Here is a 17,440-nt window from a genome sequence, read left to right on the forward strand (position 1 = left end):
GCAAGTGCTATGTATGTGTTAATTAAATACGCTTTTGCATGCTGAGTGTCCCTGAGAATGGCAGCTTAAGTAAGAAAAACAGACTCATGAAAACACACACACACACACACACACACACACACACACACACACACACACAGAACTGGAAAATAACATGTGTTATCTTCCCTGGACACCCCCCTTTAAGTTCATAACTTCCTTCCCTCCAGGTTAAACTGGTTAGCATCGATGCAGCAGAAATAGCAGATGGCAACCCTTCTTTGGTTCTTGGGCTGATATGGAACATAATCCTCTTCTTCCAGGTAAGATCATTTTCTTTCCAAAACACACAGTCATGATCTTGTGTCTGCTGAGCAGTGGCAGAAGAGAGTGGGGCTAGATCAGGGGAGGCAGTGAGGTTTAGCTTATGGCAGATTTTTATCTTTTCTACTCACTGAAAAAGCACTAGAAGAATCTGGTTGCTGAAGTGTTTGAGTCCCTGTGATTTTAAAAGTGGTGTGAGTTCTCTAGAAGAGAATATCCATCCTCTTGGGACTGGAAGAGTTAGATATTTACTTCAAAACATAGCTTTGTTCTAAAGTGTCACAAGAACCGGAGAAATACTCCTGACCAAAAATGGAACTTGGTAGAGTTACTTTCCTATAATCACTCAGTGCTCCTTAGAGACGATGAAAGAGCTTGCACGAAAGATGCCTGAGGAAGAAGGCTAGCAGGCGAGATCTTATTGTTCCATTCTTTGCAACCTCAGCCTCTAACTGGAAATGCACATTTCATAGAGGAAGAACTGGATCTGTGGTTGGAGTAGGAAGATGTCATTTTAAATTGTACTCAAGTTCATTTCCCTGTCAGGAGGAGAGAGCTGGTATCTCATTTTCTAAAGCCCACTCTCTTTAGCAATAGAAACTCATGGTTCACTGTTTGATCACCCTCCCAAGAGTGAAAGTGATCCACACAGGCATGATTTACTTGGGATTTTGGCTCAATGCCTGCATTTCAGAGAAACATGAGCACAAACAAGGTCTGGAGACAATAGTTCCTGTTCTGGGTGAACCCTGAACTTTAAAAAAAAAAAAAAAAAAAAAAAAGACTATCTCTCTGTTTCAGTTTCCATGTCTGTGAAATGGGAGCAGTGGTCATAATGTGCAGTGAGCATCAAAAGAAGCTATGTGGGCTGGGCACAGTGGCTCACGCCTATGATCCCAGAGCTTTGAGAGGCCATGGCAGCAGGGTCACTTGAGCCCAGGAGTTTGACATCAGCCCTGGAAACAGCAAGACCCCATCTCAATAAAAAAATAAACAAAATTAGCTGGGCATATTGGTGTGTGCCTCTAGTCCCAGCTACTTGGAAGGCTGAGGTTGGAGGATTGCTTGAGCCTGAGAGTTCAAGGCTATATTGAGACACGATCTTGAAACCATACTCCAGTCTGGTGGACAGAATGAGATCCTGTCTCAAAAAAAAGAAGTTGCCGCCATGTGTTATATATATGCTTCAATTACTGCTGCCTGTTATTAGACTTCCTCAGAGATTCTGGAAACATCCTAAAGATGTGTTAAAAGAATGGGGAGTGGAGTGAGGAAATCTTCCTGGAAGAAGTGACGCCAGAGCTGGGTTTTGAAGGATAAGTAGGATAGGAATGCACTAGACCCCTACTCATCCTTCAAACTAAGTTACTTAACCTACTGTGTGTGTGAATTGCCTGCGGGTGGTATTGAAGCAGATTCTGATTCCAGTAGCTCTGGGGTAGAACCTAGGGTTCTGCGTGTCTTACGGAAGTCTTCAAGAGAGGAGTTCACTGATGGAGGGAAGGGACATGGAGGCAGCAAGGGCAGGATGAGCAGAGGCAGTGGGGCTTGAAAGAGCGCAGTGAAGTCTGGGAATGATGGGTGGTGAGAGGAAAGGGGTGGTGGAGTCAGGTCGGGAAGATCTTGTGTGAAGTGGTGGCTGGAGCTGGAGAGACTTCAGGAAAAGATGGTCCTCCCTGTAGAGTGTAATTACGTGTACCACAAGCCACATGAAACGGTCATGCCATCGCAAGTACTGCCTGTCCCCTGCCACAGCCATCCAAAAGGGCTTCTCTGCATTCAGGGAACCAATTCTGCATGAGCTGGTCCCTCCAGCCATGGTCATGTGTCCACTAGCCTGACAAGGGGCTTGCTGGGAGGGTGGGTCTGTTGCTGGGGTCTGAAATGCCATTTTCCTTCCAGATTAAGGAGCTCACAGGCAACCTCAGCAGAAACTCTCCATCTTCCAGCCTCTCACCCGGCTCAGGGGGCACAGACTCAGACTCATCCTTCCCACCCACACCCACCACAGAGAGAGAGAGGAGCGTGGCCATATCGGTGAAAGACCAGAGGAAGGCCATCAAGGCCCTGTTGGCATGGGTGCAGAGAAAAACGAGAAAGTAAGCCACAGCCCCTTCTCCCTGCTCCGCTTCATTTAATTAGCTGCTTTCAGGCAGAGGAGAAGAGAATTAGTATTTATTAAGGTGCCAGTTATGTATGTGCCCGTTGCTTCTTATAGAATATCAGAACAGGAAACACTGCATTTTTTTCTGGTTTTGCAGCACACACAAAATGCAGTTTGCAGAATGTTTGGTTTGCACAAGGCTAATGAGAAGATTTGAACACAGATCAGAGGGGCTTTCATCATGCTGTTTCCCAAAATGGGCCTGTCTCTTGGATTCTAATGACTTGTACACATTTAAGCTTCAGGACATCTTCCAGTGTCTGTACCTACTTTTAAAATAGTAATAATAGGTTTGGTGCAGTGGCTCACACCTGTAATCCCAGCACTTTTGGAGGCTGAGGTGGACGGGTCACCTGAGGTTGGGAGTTCGAGACCAGCCTGACAATGTGGAGAAATCTCGTCTCTACTGAAAATACAAAAATTAGCCAGGAGTAATGGCACATCCCTGTAATCCCAGCTACTCAGGAGGCTAAGGCAGGCGAATCGCTTAAACCCGGGAGGTGGAGGTTGCAGTGAGCTGAGATTGCGCCATTGCACTCCAGCCTGGGCCAAACAACAAAAAAGTAACAATAAAGGCTGTAAGGCCTGACCTTCCAAAATCGAGACAGGTGAACTGGAGCAAAGTTCTGGCCCTGTTTCACCTTACACCAGCAGCTGAGTGATTTTAGCCAATTTGTTTCAGGCCTTTTTACCAGAAGCAGGCCCACAGCCCCTGGACCATGGGTCCACATGCCAGGCCAGTGTGGTGGAAACCAAACCAACATGGGGCTGCCCCAGCTTCTCAGCATACAGACTGGTTGAGAACCTGGTGAATCATTTACCTTTCCATGCTCCAACTGCAAATGGTAACCTATGACTCACTGCCTTCCAGGACAGTTAGGTGAAATGGAATAAAACCCATGAAAGCACCTTTCACAGTACCAACCCATATTAAGCACTTCACAGACATTGATTCCTTCCTCCCCTGTGTGGAAATAAAAGGGGGAAAAGAGTGGATCTTTGGAGTTTTGATTGAGAGATCAAGCATGGTAGATTGAAATTGACAAATGCGAATAACCATTAAATGTCGTTTACATACAAATCAACCAAAAAACAGATCATTGCCAGGAGTTAGGGTAGAAGGAGGGTGTGACCCTAAGGGAGAGAAGTGTCTTGGGGTGATGGGACAGTTCTGTTTCTCTACTGTGGTGGTTACATGAATCTGTGCACCACCCCCATGAAAACTGGCACCCATGAAAACATGAAATTCAAATGCAGTCCTTAGCTTACTTAATAATTGTATTGGACCAGTGTTGGTGTTCTGGTTTGGATGACACACCCTGGTAACGTACGATGCCGTCACTGGAGGAAGCAGGGGAAAGAACAGGAACTCTGTACTGTGTTTGCAACTTCTCTTGGGTCTTAAAGGATTTCTAAATAAAAAGATGTTTGGGCCGTTTGTTTTTTGTTTTTTTAAGAGAGTTCATTGACCACAGTTGAGAGATTGGTGGAGTCTCAGGATGGGTTCTAAAGGAAATCAGCGTCTGGCAGGATTCTCTTCTCTTTTGTTCTTCACTTTTACTTTTAAAAATTTAGGTAGCCTCCATTCAACAAAATAGATTGAAAGCTCATCTGCCCCTCGCTTAACAATGATGCTTGTATTTCTATTACTGGTAATAGCAGCTGTCATTTCGTGAGTGGCTTTCGTGGGCTCCCAACGTCGCATGTTAGATTGACCCTATGACATGGCCCTTCTGGGGCCAGGTTCGGCTTTCCCCACAAAAGCCCCAGCAAGCTCACTGTGTGGAGTTTGAGGCTCAGAGAGGTGGGCGACTTGCCCAAGGCCACGGCACTAGAAGCATAGAGGGGACAGCTGAAGTACAAACTTGGGTCTTTCTGGCTCCATTTATATGGCACCACACATTCTTGTTATGTTTTCAACGTCACTGATACAAGGAATGGTCTATACAGTTGGCCCTTTATGTGTCTGGAAATCGGGGAACGCAGGGTCCTATTTTGCCTCATGGTGCAATGTATACCCTCCTATTCCATTTGGCCGGAAATGGAAATGTGCGTGGTTCAGGGCAGCTCTCCCACGCTCAGGGACCAAGGCATCTTTACCTGGTGAGGCTGGCAGCTCTGCCCCACTCAGAAACCGACGCGGCTGCTGTATGCTGACCTTGCACCTTTGAGTTTGTTTACTCACCTGCATCCTGGCCACTGCTGCTGTTTTTCCTTCAGGTATGGCGTGGCAGTGCAGGACTTTGCGGGCAGCTGGAGGAGTGGACTGGCTTTCCTGGCAGTGATCAAGGCCATTGACCCCAGCCTGGTGGACATGAAACAGGCCCTGGAAAATTCCACACGAGAAAATCTCGAGAAGGCTTTCCGCATTGCACAGGATGCCCTGCACATCCCCAGGCTCCTGGAGCCAGAAGGTAGCAGTGGTCCTCTCTCTTTCTTTCCAATCATGTTTATTACACATATACCACTTGCTGTTCCATGTAGAAAATTTGGAAAATACAGAAAAATCTAATGAAGGAGATTTTGTCTCCTATATTTCTACCACTCAGATCATATGAATATTTTTTCAATATTTTATATACATCTGATTATATTTTTACATAATTGGTATCATTCACTGCCTGTATAATTTTGTACTTTTTTACTTAACATTATGTCATAACTATTTTACATACTACTACAATGCATTATTATATATTTTTATTGGCTGCATAATAGTTCATCTAGTGGGCATACTAAAATGTATTTAGCAGTCAGGCGTGGTGGCTCACGCCTGTAATCCCAGCACTTTGGGAGGCCAAGGCGGGTGGATCACCTGAGGTCAGGAGTTTGAGACCAGCCTGACCAATATGGTGAAACCCCATCTCTGCTAATAATACAAAAGTTAGCCAGGCGTGGTGGCACAGTCTGTAATCCCAGCTGCTCAGGAGGCTGAGGCAGTAGTATTGCTTGAACCCGGGAGGCGGAGGTTGCAGTGAGCTGAGATTGTGCCACTGCATGCTAGCCTGGGCGACAGAGCCAGACTCTGTCTCAAAAAAAAAAAAAAAATGTACTTAGCTCTTCCACTACTGGTAGACATTGAGGTGGTTTCTGAAATATTTCCTTTTATATGTAACAGTGCAGTGAACATCTTAATAAAGCTCAACGTGCATCCCAGATTATTTTCTTAAGGACCAGATTTCATTAGCAGAATGACAGAGGAGGAGAGTCCACTCCTGTTTAAGGGGTTTGGCTATCTCTGTCAAGTAGCCTTCCACGTGGATCAGGCTAACATAGGACTCCTGGTACCATATGTAGGCTGCCTGGTTCACCATCCTTGCCCATGGAGCCAGCAGTGAGCTGGTTGCTCACTGTGGCAAGGACTAAAGCAGCAAGGAAGGAGGGACAGAATTTTGGAAATGAGAAGTCCTGGATTCTATATCCTTGCTTCTCTGTTCATCTGCCGGCTGTGAGATTTCAAATGATTTGCCCTCTTTGAGCCTAAAGTTCCTCAAGTGAAAAATAAAGAGAAAAAACCCTCAATGATGTGTGGGTTTCTTCACCATTAGGCATGCAGGGAAATTATTGAAAACGTGTGTGTCTGTATCTCCTGCTAATCCCTGTGTCTCTCTTGACAGACATCATGGTTGACACACCGGACGAGCAGTCTATCATGACTTACGTGGCACAGTTTCTAGAGCGTTTTCCGGAGCTGGAAGCTGTATGTTTGCTTTTCTTACCTTTAATTCAGAAACCATACATTTCCATTGGCTGGCCGTTAGACGAAGCAGGGACTTGGGCAGCGTTGGTCTCTGTAACTAGCAGTCATAATCGCCAGTCGCTCTTAAGTCCCTTGAGCATGTCCTTACCACATTTTAACTTCAGAAAGATAGTATTCCCCCCTCATATGCAGGGGATACAGTTCAAGACCCCCAGTCGATGCTTGAAAACTTGGATAATACCGAACCCTATATATACCATTTTTTCCTATGCATACGTACCTATGATAAAGTTTAATTTATAAATTAGGCACAGAAAGATATTAACAACAACTAATAGTTACATAGAACAGTTATAACCATGGGTCAACATTATTACTTTTGCACTTTGGGGCCATTATTAAGTAAAATAAAGGTTATGTGAACACGAGGACTTTGATATCATGACGGCTGATCTCTGATCATCCAGACAGCTACTGACTGAGCGTAGATGGCGTGGATGTGCTAGACAAAGAAACGAGTCAAGGCCCAGGCAGGACAGAGCAGGATGGTGAGAGATTTCAGCCCACTACTCAGAACAGCATGCTATTTGAAACTTCAGAATTATTTCTGGAATTTTCCATTTAATATTTTCAGACCACAGTTGACCATGGGTGACTGAAGCCTTGGAAAGCAAAACCTCAGATAAGGAGGGAACTACTATATATGTAACATGCATTAAGTTTCAAAGCAGGATGGAAATTGATGCCTCTCACAAACTTCTTCCCATGACAAACTTTATTAAGATTATAAAAGATGCTCACTTACAAAAAGGATCTGCTTCTTGATTTTTCAGATGTCAGATGGAACATGTTAGCATCTACCAGATTTTTATCAGTGTTAAAAATCATAAAAGACACTGATCATTGAAAAGCCTGCCTTTTTATTTTCAGAATTCCAGATTATACTTAGTGACAGATTTTTTGGGGGGCACAGAATCAGACCTTTTAGAAGCTGTCCTGGCCCCATGGAACTCCCACCCAACCCATGCGCAGCCCTGAAATGGTAATGATAATGACAGCGATGACAGACACTTCTTGAATCCATTAGTAATTGACTGAACCCCTGCCCCTGGCTTAGGGAACTCAAAAATAAACTAGATGGCTGAGGTCCCTGGCCTTGAGGAGCTTTGTTCTAATAAAGGAAACAGTCATAAGTCAGGAAAAATGTAACTTCAGTAGTTAGGAGTACCAGACAGAAAAAAAGAAAGCACAAAGAATTAAAGGATGCTAGCAGGAGAGGGGGGCTGCTTTTCTAGCTGGCTGCCTTGCCCCTGTGTCTCTGGGCTGCCTGCCATTCCTGCAATCCAGCATGGCTCAGTATCATAATCCTCTATTTATAGATGAAAATGAGGGTCTCAAAGAGGCTTAAAGACCTCTCCACAGTCACTCAGCTACCAAAACAGAGCTGGGGTTTGGCCCTTCTGTGGTTCCAAGGTTTAGGCTCTTGGTTCCCTTACAACATGCAGCTGAAACTGGGGATCCGTTTTGTACAGAAGAGTTTCCCAGAATCCTCCGTGCCGTGGCTTTCATCCTGGCTCTGACTTGTGTGTGTTGACTGCTGGTCCCTGCACCACATATGGACCCCTTACAGGGCGCTTTGGAAGCAGGAATTTCTGGGCTGGAAAGCCAGTTCTCCACTTGGAGCTGTGTGAGCTCAGGCTGGTGACTTGAACTCTCTGATACACGTCTGTATTGAATGTGTATCTATTGAATGTGTGTCATCTGCAAGATGGAAATATGACCACATTTCAAGGTTACGTGAAGAATAAACAGTTATGTGAAGTACTTAGTACTGTGCCTGGAACAACAGTGGATGTTTAGCAAATAATGATGACTTGGTCAATGGGTATAAAGTTACAGTTACATAGAGGGAATCAGGTCTGGTGTTCTATTGCACAGCAAGATGACTATAGTTAATAATGGAAACGGTGTCTCACATCTATAATCCCAACACTTTGGGAGGCTGAAGCAGGAGGATTGCTTGAGCCCAGGGGTGAAAGACCAGCCTGGGCAACAAAGCAAGAGCCCATCTCTACAAAAAAGGAAGAAAGAATAATGCACTGTGTATTTCAAGAGAAGATTTTAACTGTTTCACTACAAAGAAATGATAAATATTTGAGGGGACAAATATATGGATTTCTCGGATTTGATTATTTTACAATGTATACATGTTTTAAAACATCACATTATACTCCATACATGTATACAATTATTATTTGTCAACTAAAAAGTTAAACATAGAAGAAAGGGGTCTAGCCCTGCGAATACCTTGATTTTAATCTATTGAGACCTGTTTTGGATTTCCGATGTCCAGAACCGTAACAAATTTTTGTCTTTTTAACAAAAAAACGGAAAAAAAAAGTAGTGATTATTATTTTGCATTTCAGTTTTCGTGGCCTGTTACTGAGTTTTGAAATACTGGCATTGGGGCTTTCATTAGCCCTGAGCTCTTAATCTGTAGGCAGAGTTTGAAATCAACTAAAACATGCAGTATTTGCCTGAGTCAAAGCCACAGCTAGGATTCAGCAAATCTGACGGAGATCTCCCCAATGCTGAGGTCAGAAACTGTGGATGGGAAAAGATTGAGCCAGAAATCATACCTGGAGAAAGTCATCCTGGTTCACAGAACATGGTGCATCACTGCAGAACAATCTATTTGCATCTCCAAGGGAATACAGTTGAGAATTCACAGCTTATCCAGACACACAGTGAATGCTCCTAACAGTTCTGCTGAGTTAGTTCATTTCAGTAAACATTTGTGGGGCCCTGACCATGTAGCAGACATTGTTATTACCTTTATGGCCCAGCACATGGTTTCTTCTGGTAAATGTGCCATATGCATTTGAAAAGAAAGTCTCTTATGCAGTTAAATAATTGGTATTGTTTAATATGCTGTTAATATGTGAATATGCTATTCTAATAGTCTATATTTATACTGATTTTTTTTCTGCTTTCCTGTTCAATTAATATAGGAGAGAAATGTTAAAAAAAAAAACAAAACTATGATTGTGAATTTATTTCTTCTCTTAGTTCTGCCAGTTTTTGTTTTATACATGTTGATGCTATACTGTTAAATGCATAGACACTTATGATTTATTATATCTTCCTGATAACTTGATTGCTTTATTTTTATGAAATTTCTCTCTGTCTTGAAGTGTGCTTTGTCTATATAAATATAGCCATAGCAGCTTTATTTTCATTTTTAAAAACATTTTTATTTTATTTTATTTGGGTGTCTTACATTGGAAAGCAGCTTTCTTATGATTAGTGTTTGTGTGATATCTTTTTTCCTTTCGGTGTATGTATACTTATATTTAAAGTATGTCTCTTGTAAACAGTATACAGTTGGGTCTTGTTTTGTATTCATTCTGGCAAGCTCTGTCATTTAATCAGTGTGTTTTTCATATGTTTATATAGGTTTAATCTGCCATCTTGGTTATAGTTTTCCATTGGTCTGATCTGTTGTATGCTCCATGGTTCTTCCTTCTTAACTTTTTTTGGATTATTCAAGAATTTTTTTGGTGTGCATTTATCTTCTTTATTGGTTTTTTAACCACATCACCTTGTTTTACCTTTTTTGTAGCTGTTCTAGTGATAATACTCATCTTTAACATATATCAGCTTACCTTAAATTAACATACTACCTTGATATATTAAAATTCATTATGGATTAAAATCAATGCATATTTTACATATATCAGATATACAATTTTACTCACCTCATCTCCATTTCTTTTGCTACTATGTTGTCATTTACTTTGCGTCTACATATGTTTTAATCCTCAATACCTTGTTATTATTTTTTTGCTTTAATCAGCTAGTCGGCTTTTTAAGAAAACTTTGAAGTAGTTTTTTATATTGACCATATATTCACCATTTCAAGTACTGTTCATTCCTTCTTTTAGGCTTTATGTCTGAGATTGTGTTCTTTGAGCCTGAAGGACTGTTACTTTGTATTTCTTATAACATAGATTAGTTATTCTAGAGTCTTTGCTTGCAAATTCTAACTTGGAATCATACATGGGTCTATTTCTAATGATTATTTTTTCTCTTGATTATGGATTTCGTTTTCCTGCCTCTTCATGTCTTGTAATTATTTTATGTCAAACTTGGTATATAAAAGAACAATAAAGGTTGGAGTAGATGTCATTTTTTTTCCCCCTCAGGAAATATAGCCCTTTCCCAAACAAGTGCCTAAGATGAGGAGCTGTCATTTGGATCATATCAGAGTTGATAGGAGCTACGTTGAAGTTTTATTTAATTTCTTCTCTTTCGTTTTAAATGATTTGAGGCTGCAGTCAATTCACTCTATCAGTGCATTGGGAGCCAATCACTGCACTACCTCAAGTCATTTTCTGCTTTTTAGCCCTGCCCCCAGCTGGCTCTTACACAGCATAATTCCCCATGTGGACTAATTAGTATATGATGAGAATTATTTTTGTATTTGGAGCCCTTCCAGATCCAGTCTCTCATACCAGCCCACACAATCAGTAAAGATTTGGCTGACCTTGCCTTATCTCGGATGGATTAGCTCAAGTCCATACCCAGACCAGACAGCATGGTCAAGTATGAAGTGGCTGACAATCTCTGCTCACTTTAGAAGAGATTGTCCTTCTTTAGAGCTTGGTTTATTGAGATTCCTTATATCCATAGCTTTTAAAAAACATGACATCTTACATTTTTATTTATCTGATGTTTTCTATTTCAGCAGGAATGAAAGTCTTCTCTAACCACTTACATCTTAATTAGAACACTTTGCATTAGTTTTGAAGCGGCTTTTTCTATTTTTGTTTGTGTTTTGAGAGAGGTAGATATAGGTTGTACTTAAACCCTCTTCTTATTCATGTTGCTGTTTTTTATTTGTTCTTTTTTTTTTTGTAGGAAGATATTTTCTATTCAGATAAAGAAGTTCCTATTGAATCCACTTTTGTTCGTATCAAAGAAACTCCTTCTGAACAGGAGAGCAAAATCTTCGTTCTGAATGAAAATGGGGAGCACACCTACACTATTAACCATGAAACCAGCCACCCACCACCCTCCAAAGTCTTTGTCTGTGACAAGCCTGAGAGCATGAAGGAATTCCGCCTGGATGGTATTTCTAGCCATGCACTGTCAGACAGTTCCACTGAGTTCGTGCACCAGATCATTGACCAGGTCCTGCAAGGGGGCCCAGGTGACACCAGTGACATCAGTGAGCCATCTCCAGAAACCTCCATTTTATCATCCAGAAAGGAGAGCCAGAGGTCCAACTCTTTGCCAATCAAGAAAACAGTTCACTTTGAGGCCGACAGCTGCAAGGATGCTTCCTGCAGTAAGGACCTGTCCCTTCACTTTGAAGGGAGCCCGAGAGTGGCAAAGGAACCACTGATGGAGGATGGACACATCTTGGCAGTTGAGGTTGCTGAGGAAAAGGAATGGAAACAGGAATCCTTGAAGATTCCAGAATCCTTCTCTGACAAGGTCCCTGGTGATGTTTTTTTTGCGGAGGGCACGATCAATAATTCTCAGTCTTCTTCCTCCTATAATGGTGCTTTAGAGAGTACAGCCAGCCACGATGAAGAAAGTCACTCTCTTTCACCCCCAGGAGAGAATACCATGATGGCCAATTCCGTGGAGTTCAAGGTTAATCTGATGACTGTAGAACCTCTGGATGAGGAAGACTATTTCGAAGCCATCCCATTAAAAACCTCGAAATTTAACAGCGACCTAATAGATTTTGCTTCTACCAGCCAGGCTTTCAACAAAGTTCCTTCACCTCATGAGACAAAACCTGATGAGGATGATGAGGCTTTTGAGAATCATGCTGAAAAACTTGGTAAAAGGAGTACTAAATCTGCTCACAAAGAGAAAGATTCGCCAGAGCCTCAAGTTAAGTCTAACAAACATGAAGCTCACCAGGACTCCGGAGAAGAAGCTGAAGGCTGTCCTTCGGTCCCAGAAGAGACACCAACAGATAAAAAGCCAGAGGTATATGAGAAGGCCAAGGGAAAGTCCATCCGTCCTCATGATGAGGAAGAGGGAGAAGACGGTGACCTGCAGGGTGTGGGTGAGGAATTATCTTCCAGCCCCACAAGCAGCAGTGTCAGTCTGGAGACCCTTGGGAGCCACAGTGAAGAAGGCCTGGATTTCAAGCCCTCCCCACCCGTCTCAAAGGTTTCCGTCATTCCCCATGACGTCTTCTATTTCCCGCACTATGAGGTTCCCCTGGCTGCAGTTTTGGAGGCTTATGCAGAAGACCCAGATGATCTAAAAAATGAAGAAATGGATCTCGAAGGTCCAGAGGGTTGTATGCAAGACCTGGACTCCAGGGAGGAGGAGGCCGATGGCTCTCAGAGTAGCTGCAGTTCCTCAGTGCCAGGCGAGTGCCTCCCCAGTGCCAGCGACCAGGTGCTGTATCTCAACAGGGATGGTGGGAATACCACACCAGCCTCGGAACCTGCTCCTCTGGCCCCCCATGAGGACCACCAACAAAGGGAGACCAAAGAGAGTGACCCCATGGACAGCCACCAGGTACGTGACCGTGGGATTTGGGAACCCAGGGTCCTGCCTGGGAGACTTGGCAGTTCTTTTTCTGAAGCTCAGCTTCTTGCTCTATAAAATAGCGATGAGGGGGCTTCCCATGGGACTCCCACGGTAAAAAATTCAAAGAGGCATCTACTGTAAGGCTCAGGCAAATGCAGGTTTGACACCCAAGGGTGAGCACCTCCTGAAGTCCTGCACTGGGCACCTCACTGGCTTTCCCCCAGGCCTGGCCCAACTCACAGGGATGCTCTGAGGATCAAGTGAGGTCACCTTTGAGGGTCCAGCAGAGTAGCAGCAGAAATGATTTCAAAAGCAGTCATTGTCGCAGGGCAAGGGTTGAAAACCTTGTTGTGTGCTATGCTCCGTGCTGGGCGGTGGGATCAGAAGAGCCCATCTCCCTTTATGCTGTTTACATGCCCATTTCTAATACAGAAACCAAAGACTAGTGCCTAACAGGCAAAAATCCTTTAAAAATGGAAAAAGCTCACCATCACTGATCATCAGAAAAATGCAAATCAAAACCACAGTGAGATTCCATCTCACGCCAGTCAGAATGGCGATTATTAAAAAGTCAGGAAGCAATAGATGCTGGTGAGGCGGTGGAGAAACTAACTCTTTTACACCACTGGTGGGATTGTAAATTAGTTCAACCATTGTGGAAAACAGTGTGGCGATTCCTCAATCTGATTTCAGAACCAAAACTACCACTTGACCCAGCAATCCCATTACTAGGTATATACCCAGAGGAATATAAATCATTCTTCTGTAAAGACACATGCACACATATGTTTACTGCAGCACTATTTACAATAGACAAGACACGTAACCAACCCAAATGCCCATCAATGATAGACTGGATGAAGAAAATGTAGAACATATATACCATGGAGTACAATGCAGCCATAAAAAGTAATGAGTTCATATCCTTTGCAGGGACATGGATGAGGCTGGAAGCCATCATTCTCAGCAAACTAACAGAGGAAGAGAAAACCAAACAGTACATGTTCTCACTCATAAGTGGGAGTTGAACAATGAGAACACATAGACATGGGGAAGGGAACATTGTGCACCAGGAACATAAGTTCCTATATCCCAGAACTTAAAGTAAAATAAAATTTAAAAAACTAAAAATCAAAAAGGAAAAAGCCAATAAAGGAAGACAGAAACAAACAAAAAGTCCTTTAAAAATCAGGGCTGCAGGCCGGGTGCAGTGGCTCACACCTGTAATCCCAGCACTTTGGGAGACCAAAGCTGGCAGATCACGATGTCAGGATATCAAGACCATCCTGGTCAACATGGTGAAACCCAGTCTCTACTGAAAATACAAAAATTAGCCAGGCGTGGTGGCACGCACCTGTAGACCCAGCTACTCTGGAGGCTGAGGCAGGAGAATCAGTTGAACCCAGAAGGTCGAGGCTGCAGTGAGCCGAGATTGCTCCACTGCACCCCAGCCTGGGTGCCAGAGCGAGACTCTGTCTCAAAAAAAAAAAAAACTTAAGGCTGGAGTCAGCCTTCATGACCCCATCGCCCCGGTACTGAGAGTAGTGTATTAATGGCTGATTACTGCAGCCAGGGGAACCTCACAGTGCTGGAAATAATAGAGGTCGTGGGGAATGATGGAAACCTTTGAGAGGGGTGGGGAGGGCTTGAAATCCAGTCCTTCTTCACTGTGACTCCCAAGAGTCTCTAGCTGACATGGCTGCTTGGGGTTTGGAAGATAATTATCCCAAGCTTCAGCATCATGCAATATACCTATGTAACAAACTTACACATGTATCCCCGAATCCAAAATAAAACTCGAAAAACAAAAAAGGAATAACCACTAACATAGGCATTCAAAAGTTAAAAAAAAATAGCTTTGGTAGCTAACATCTAGCATGAACTTAGTGAACGCTGGTTCTTCTGCAGCAACTTGGGAGAAACAGAGGAAGCCTCGTGTTTGACTCGTCTTGATTTGTAAAGGACTTTTGCCTGTTGGGCACTAATCTTTGGTTTCTGTGGTTTGAAGTGGGTGCATAAATAGGATAAGGGAACATGCACTCTTCTGAGCTTGAGCAGCTGGTCACATTCTTATCTGCCACTTGTATTCCCAATTCATCTGGCCCAGCAGCTAACGAAGGGCCAGTGGAGTGATGAGGGAAGGGGTGCATGGGCCTGGCCTGATGGGGAGGTTCCTCCTACAGATGCCACGTTAGTAAGTGCTGCTCCCTGCTGCAGCACTGGGGATCCAGGAGCTGAGACCAAAACCACATTGGCCATGCCCTGCTGGATACAATGCACGCAGGGCACCCAGAGCAAGACAGCCAGGGAGGAGAAGGGCCTGGGCTCAGCCTCTTCAGCCTCTCAATGAACTCACCTGCTTACACATCCAATCCCATGGAAAGTGATGCATTCAGCACTGCCAGGAGGATAAAGAAGGAAAATCCTGCCTTCAGTGTCTAATGCAGGAGACAGAGTCCCCTGTAACAGCACTGTGAGAGTATGTGACCTCAATCACAAAAGATGGGGCCAGGAAAGGGATTCAGGTGTTCAACAGGAGGAGCCTCCCACCCAGATCCAGAAAGGATGCATGGCGGTTTGGGGGTGACTAGAACTGGGAGGGAATTCTGCATGAAGAGACTTAGGGTGGAGGTCCCCTAAGCACAGGAGCCAGGTGGGAAAGTGACCAGCTATTTCAGATTGCATTGGCTCTACCTCTACCTCAGACCCTTCCCCCGTCTCTCACTGTCCCTCCTCCTGGCTCAGCTTGCAGAGGGATGACCCTAACACACAAGTCTCATTGTATCACTTCCTGACTCCTGTCTCCAGGATAAAGTCTAAATTTCTTAGCACGAACTCCAAGACTCCTGTCTCTAACCTGGCCACCCACCCCTCTCGGTCTCCATCCCCTCCAGCCAAGCCAGCATCCTCCCAGGCCCCCAGGCATCCAGGATCTCCTCTGCCTCCAGGCGTGATTGGGTTGGTCCCACCATCTGGGCAAGCAGTTATTCACCCTTCAAAGCCCAATGCAAATGGCACTTCCTCCCAGAAGCCCTTCCCCCTCCTCCCTAGGCAGAGCCATGGCTTCCTCCCTATAGCTGATCACATTTTTGACAATCTCCTTGAGTGCTTACCTGATTTCCCTGGGTTTTGTTTTTCTCTCCCATGGGCATTGCTGTATTGATCTTTGGATGCTGGAGACCAGCACGGTGCCTGACAGGGCTTACCAATGTAGGGGACAAAAGTTTATTACACGGTGGTTTGGGGGACACACAGCGGATGTAAGGTAAATGAACCACGGAGATACCTGACAGCACTCTAGCTTGTCAGGGCCCAGTGAGAGGCCCAGAGGACCAGGGCTGCTTGGAGGATTGAGAGAGCCTTGCACCCTGTGGGAGCCACAGAAAAAGTTGGGTTTGAGGAGGCTTTTTTAAGTTTAAGTTTATTGATAGTTGCGTAGTTGGCGTGCATGAGTCGGGTAGAAAGACCTAGAGGATTAGTTGAGCCAATAAAGAGAATAAGGCAAATTAATATCAGGGATCACGTTCATCCTAAAAGACACTTAGGATTTTAGACTGACCAGAGTGGGGGGCTGGTTTTGTTCAGTTTGCCACGCCTGAGCAATGGGGAATGGCTGCCTAAGCCCTAGGAGGGGCAGCATTCTCAGGCTGAGGGCCACATGGGGGGTGCTGTGCACTCCGTGTTTGCCAACCATGGAATGGATGGGAAGACGCTGGGTGGTTCTGCAGGTGCCAGGGTCCTTGCCTGCCATCTTCCCCTCTCCCCCAGAGACAGGAACCCAGTCCCGCACTCGCTCCCTCGGCCTGCTGTGCGCTGACTTCTCTGGAGCCAGCCCCACCACCATGCAGCTGCTTCCTGCAGGAGACCATGAAAATGCAGCAGGGTTAGAAATATCCTCCAGTGAGATCTGGCCGTGCTGTCCCCAGGCTGAGGGGCAACACAACTGGGGCCACAATCTGTTATGGCCAGAAAGCTCTTTCAGGCAAAAAGAGGACTGAGTGGGTGGTGGGGAGAGAGCCCGGGTTGCATCTCAGCCCCTCTGTTCTTTAAAATGATGAATTAGTGGCTTGCATCCTCCCTCCTGGCCTGTTGGATGTGGCCTGTGAAAATACAAAAGTGGCAGTTCGTTCTCGTATGCTTTCCTTCCAGCAATAGCTAAAAGCATAGAGTGCACGCGCCAGCACTTGGACAGGTGATTGGGGTGTGGTTGAAAGAGCCCTGGGTTGGAATCATAGAATCAGGAGATCTAGATTTGAACTCCATCTTACATTGGATCTCACACTCCTTGGGTACAGTGTGGGAATGAAATCAATACCGTCTGCCTCACTTGGCTCCGGTCTGCTGCCTTACCTGCCCAGCTAGCACTGCCCACTGACCCCGAGCCAACCTTGCAATTTGCTCCCAAGTGCAGCCCTTGCCTCAATCCGTGAGGGTGAGTGTAGGGAGAGGGTACAGCCCATTTGATGAGGAGCCCAAGACCACAGGTGAGGTCTGGGAGTCTTGCCGCTTGGCAGACAAGGAGACGGAATGGAGCATTTCTCTGATACCTTGCCTTTCTTTAAAAATAAAAAAATAAGAAAGAGGCTGGGTGAAGTGGCTCATGCCTGTAATCCCGGCACTTTGGGAAACCGAGGTGGGTGGATCACCGGGGCTCAGAAGTTCAAGACCAGCCTGGCCAAGATGGTAAAACCCTGTCTCTACTGAAAATACAA

General features: G+C 44.7%; 1 protein-coding gene across 3 annotated transcripts in view; it reads left to right on the forward strand.

Moving 5' to 3' along the window:
- CLMN (calmin) overlaps positions 1–17,440 on the forward strand; it is a 130,710-nt gene that overhangs the window by 96,727 nt on the left and 16,543 nt on the right. For all 3 annotated transcript variants that reach the window (XR_004271709.1, XM_032287505.1, XM_032287506.1), the window contains exons 5-9: positions 210–302; positions 2,206–2,402; positions 4,688–4,881; positions 6,085–6,167; positions 11,088–12,716. Coding sequence is in view for 2 of the 3 variants with exons in the window: in XM_032287505.1 (XP_032143396.1) it covers positions 210–302; positions 2,206–2,402; positions 4,688–4,881; positions 6,085–6,167; positions 11,088–12,716 (2,196 nt within the window). In the remaining variant the exon portion in view is untranslated. The remainder of the gene's footprint in view (positions 1–209; positions 303–2,205; positions 2,403–4,687; positions 4,882–6,084; positions 6,168–11,087; positions 12,717–17,440) is intronic.

The sequence above is a fragment of the Sapajus apella genome, unplaced genomic scaffold, assembly GCF_009761245.1.
Source record: "Sapajus apella isolate SASKATOON/1434 unplaced genomic scaffold, GSC_monkey_1.0 scaffold20, whole genome shotgun sequence".
NCBI lineage: Eukaryota > Metazoa > Chordata > Mammalia > Primates > Cebidae > Sapajus > Sapajus apella.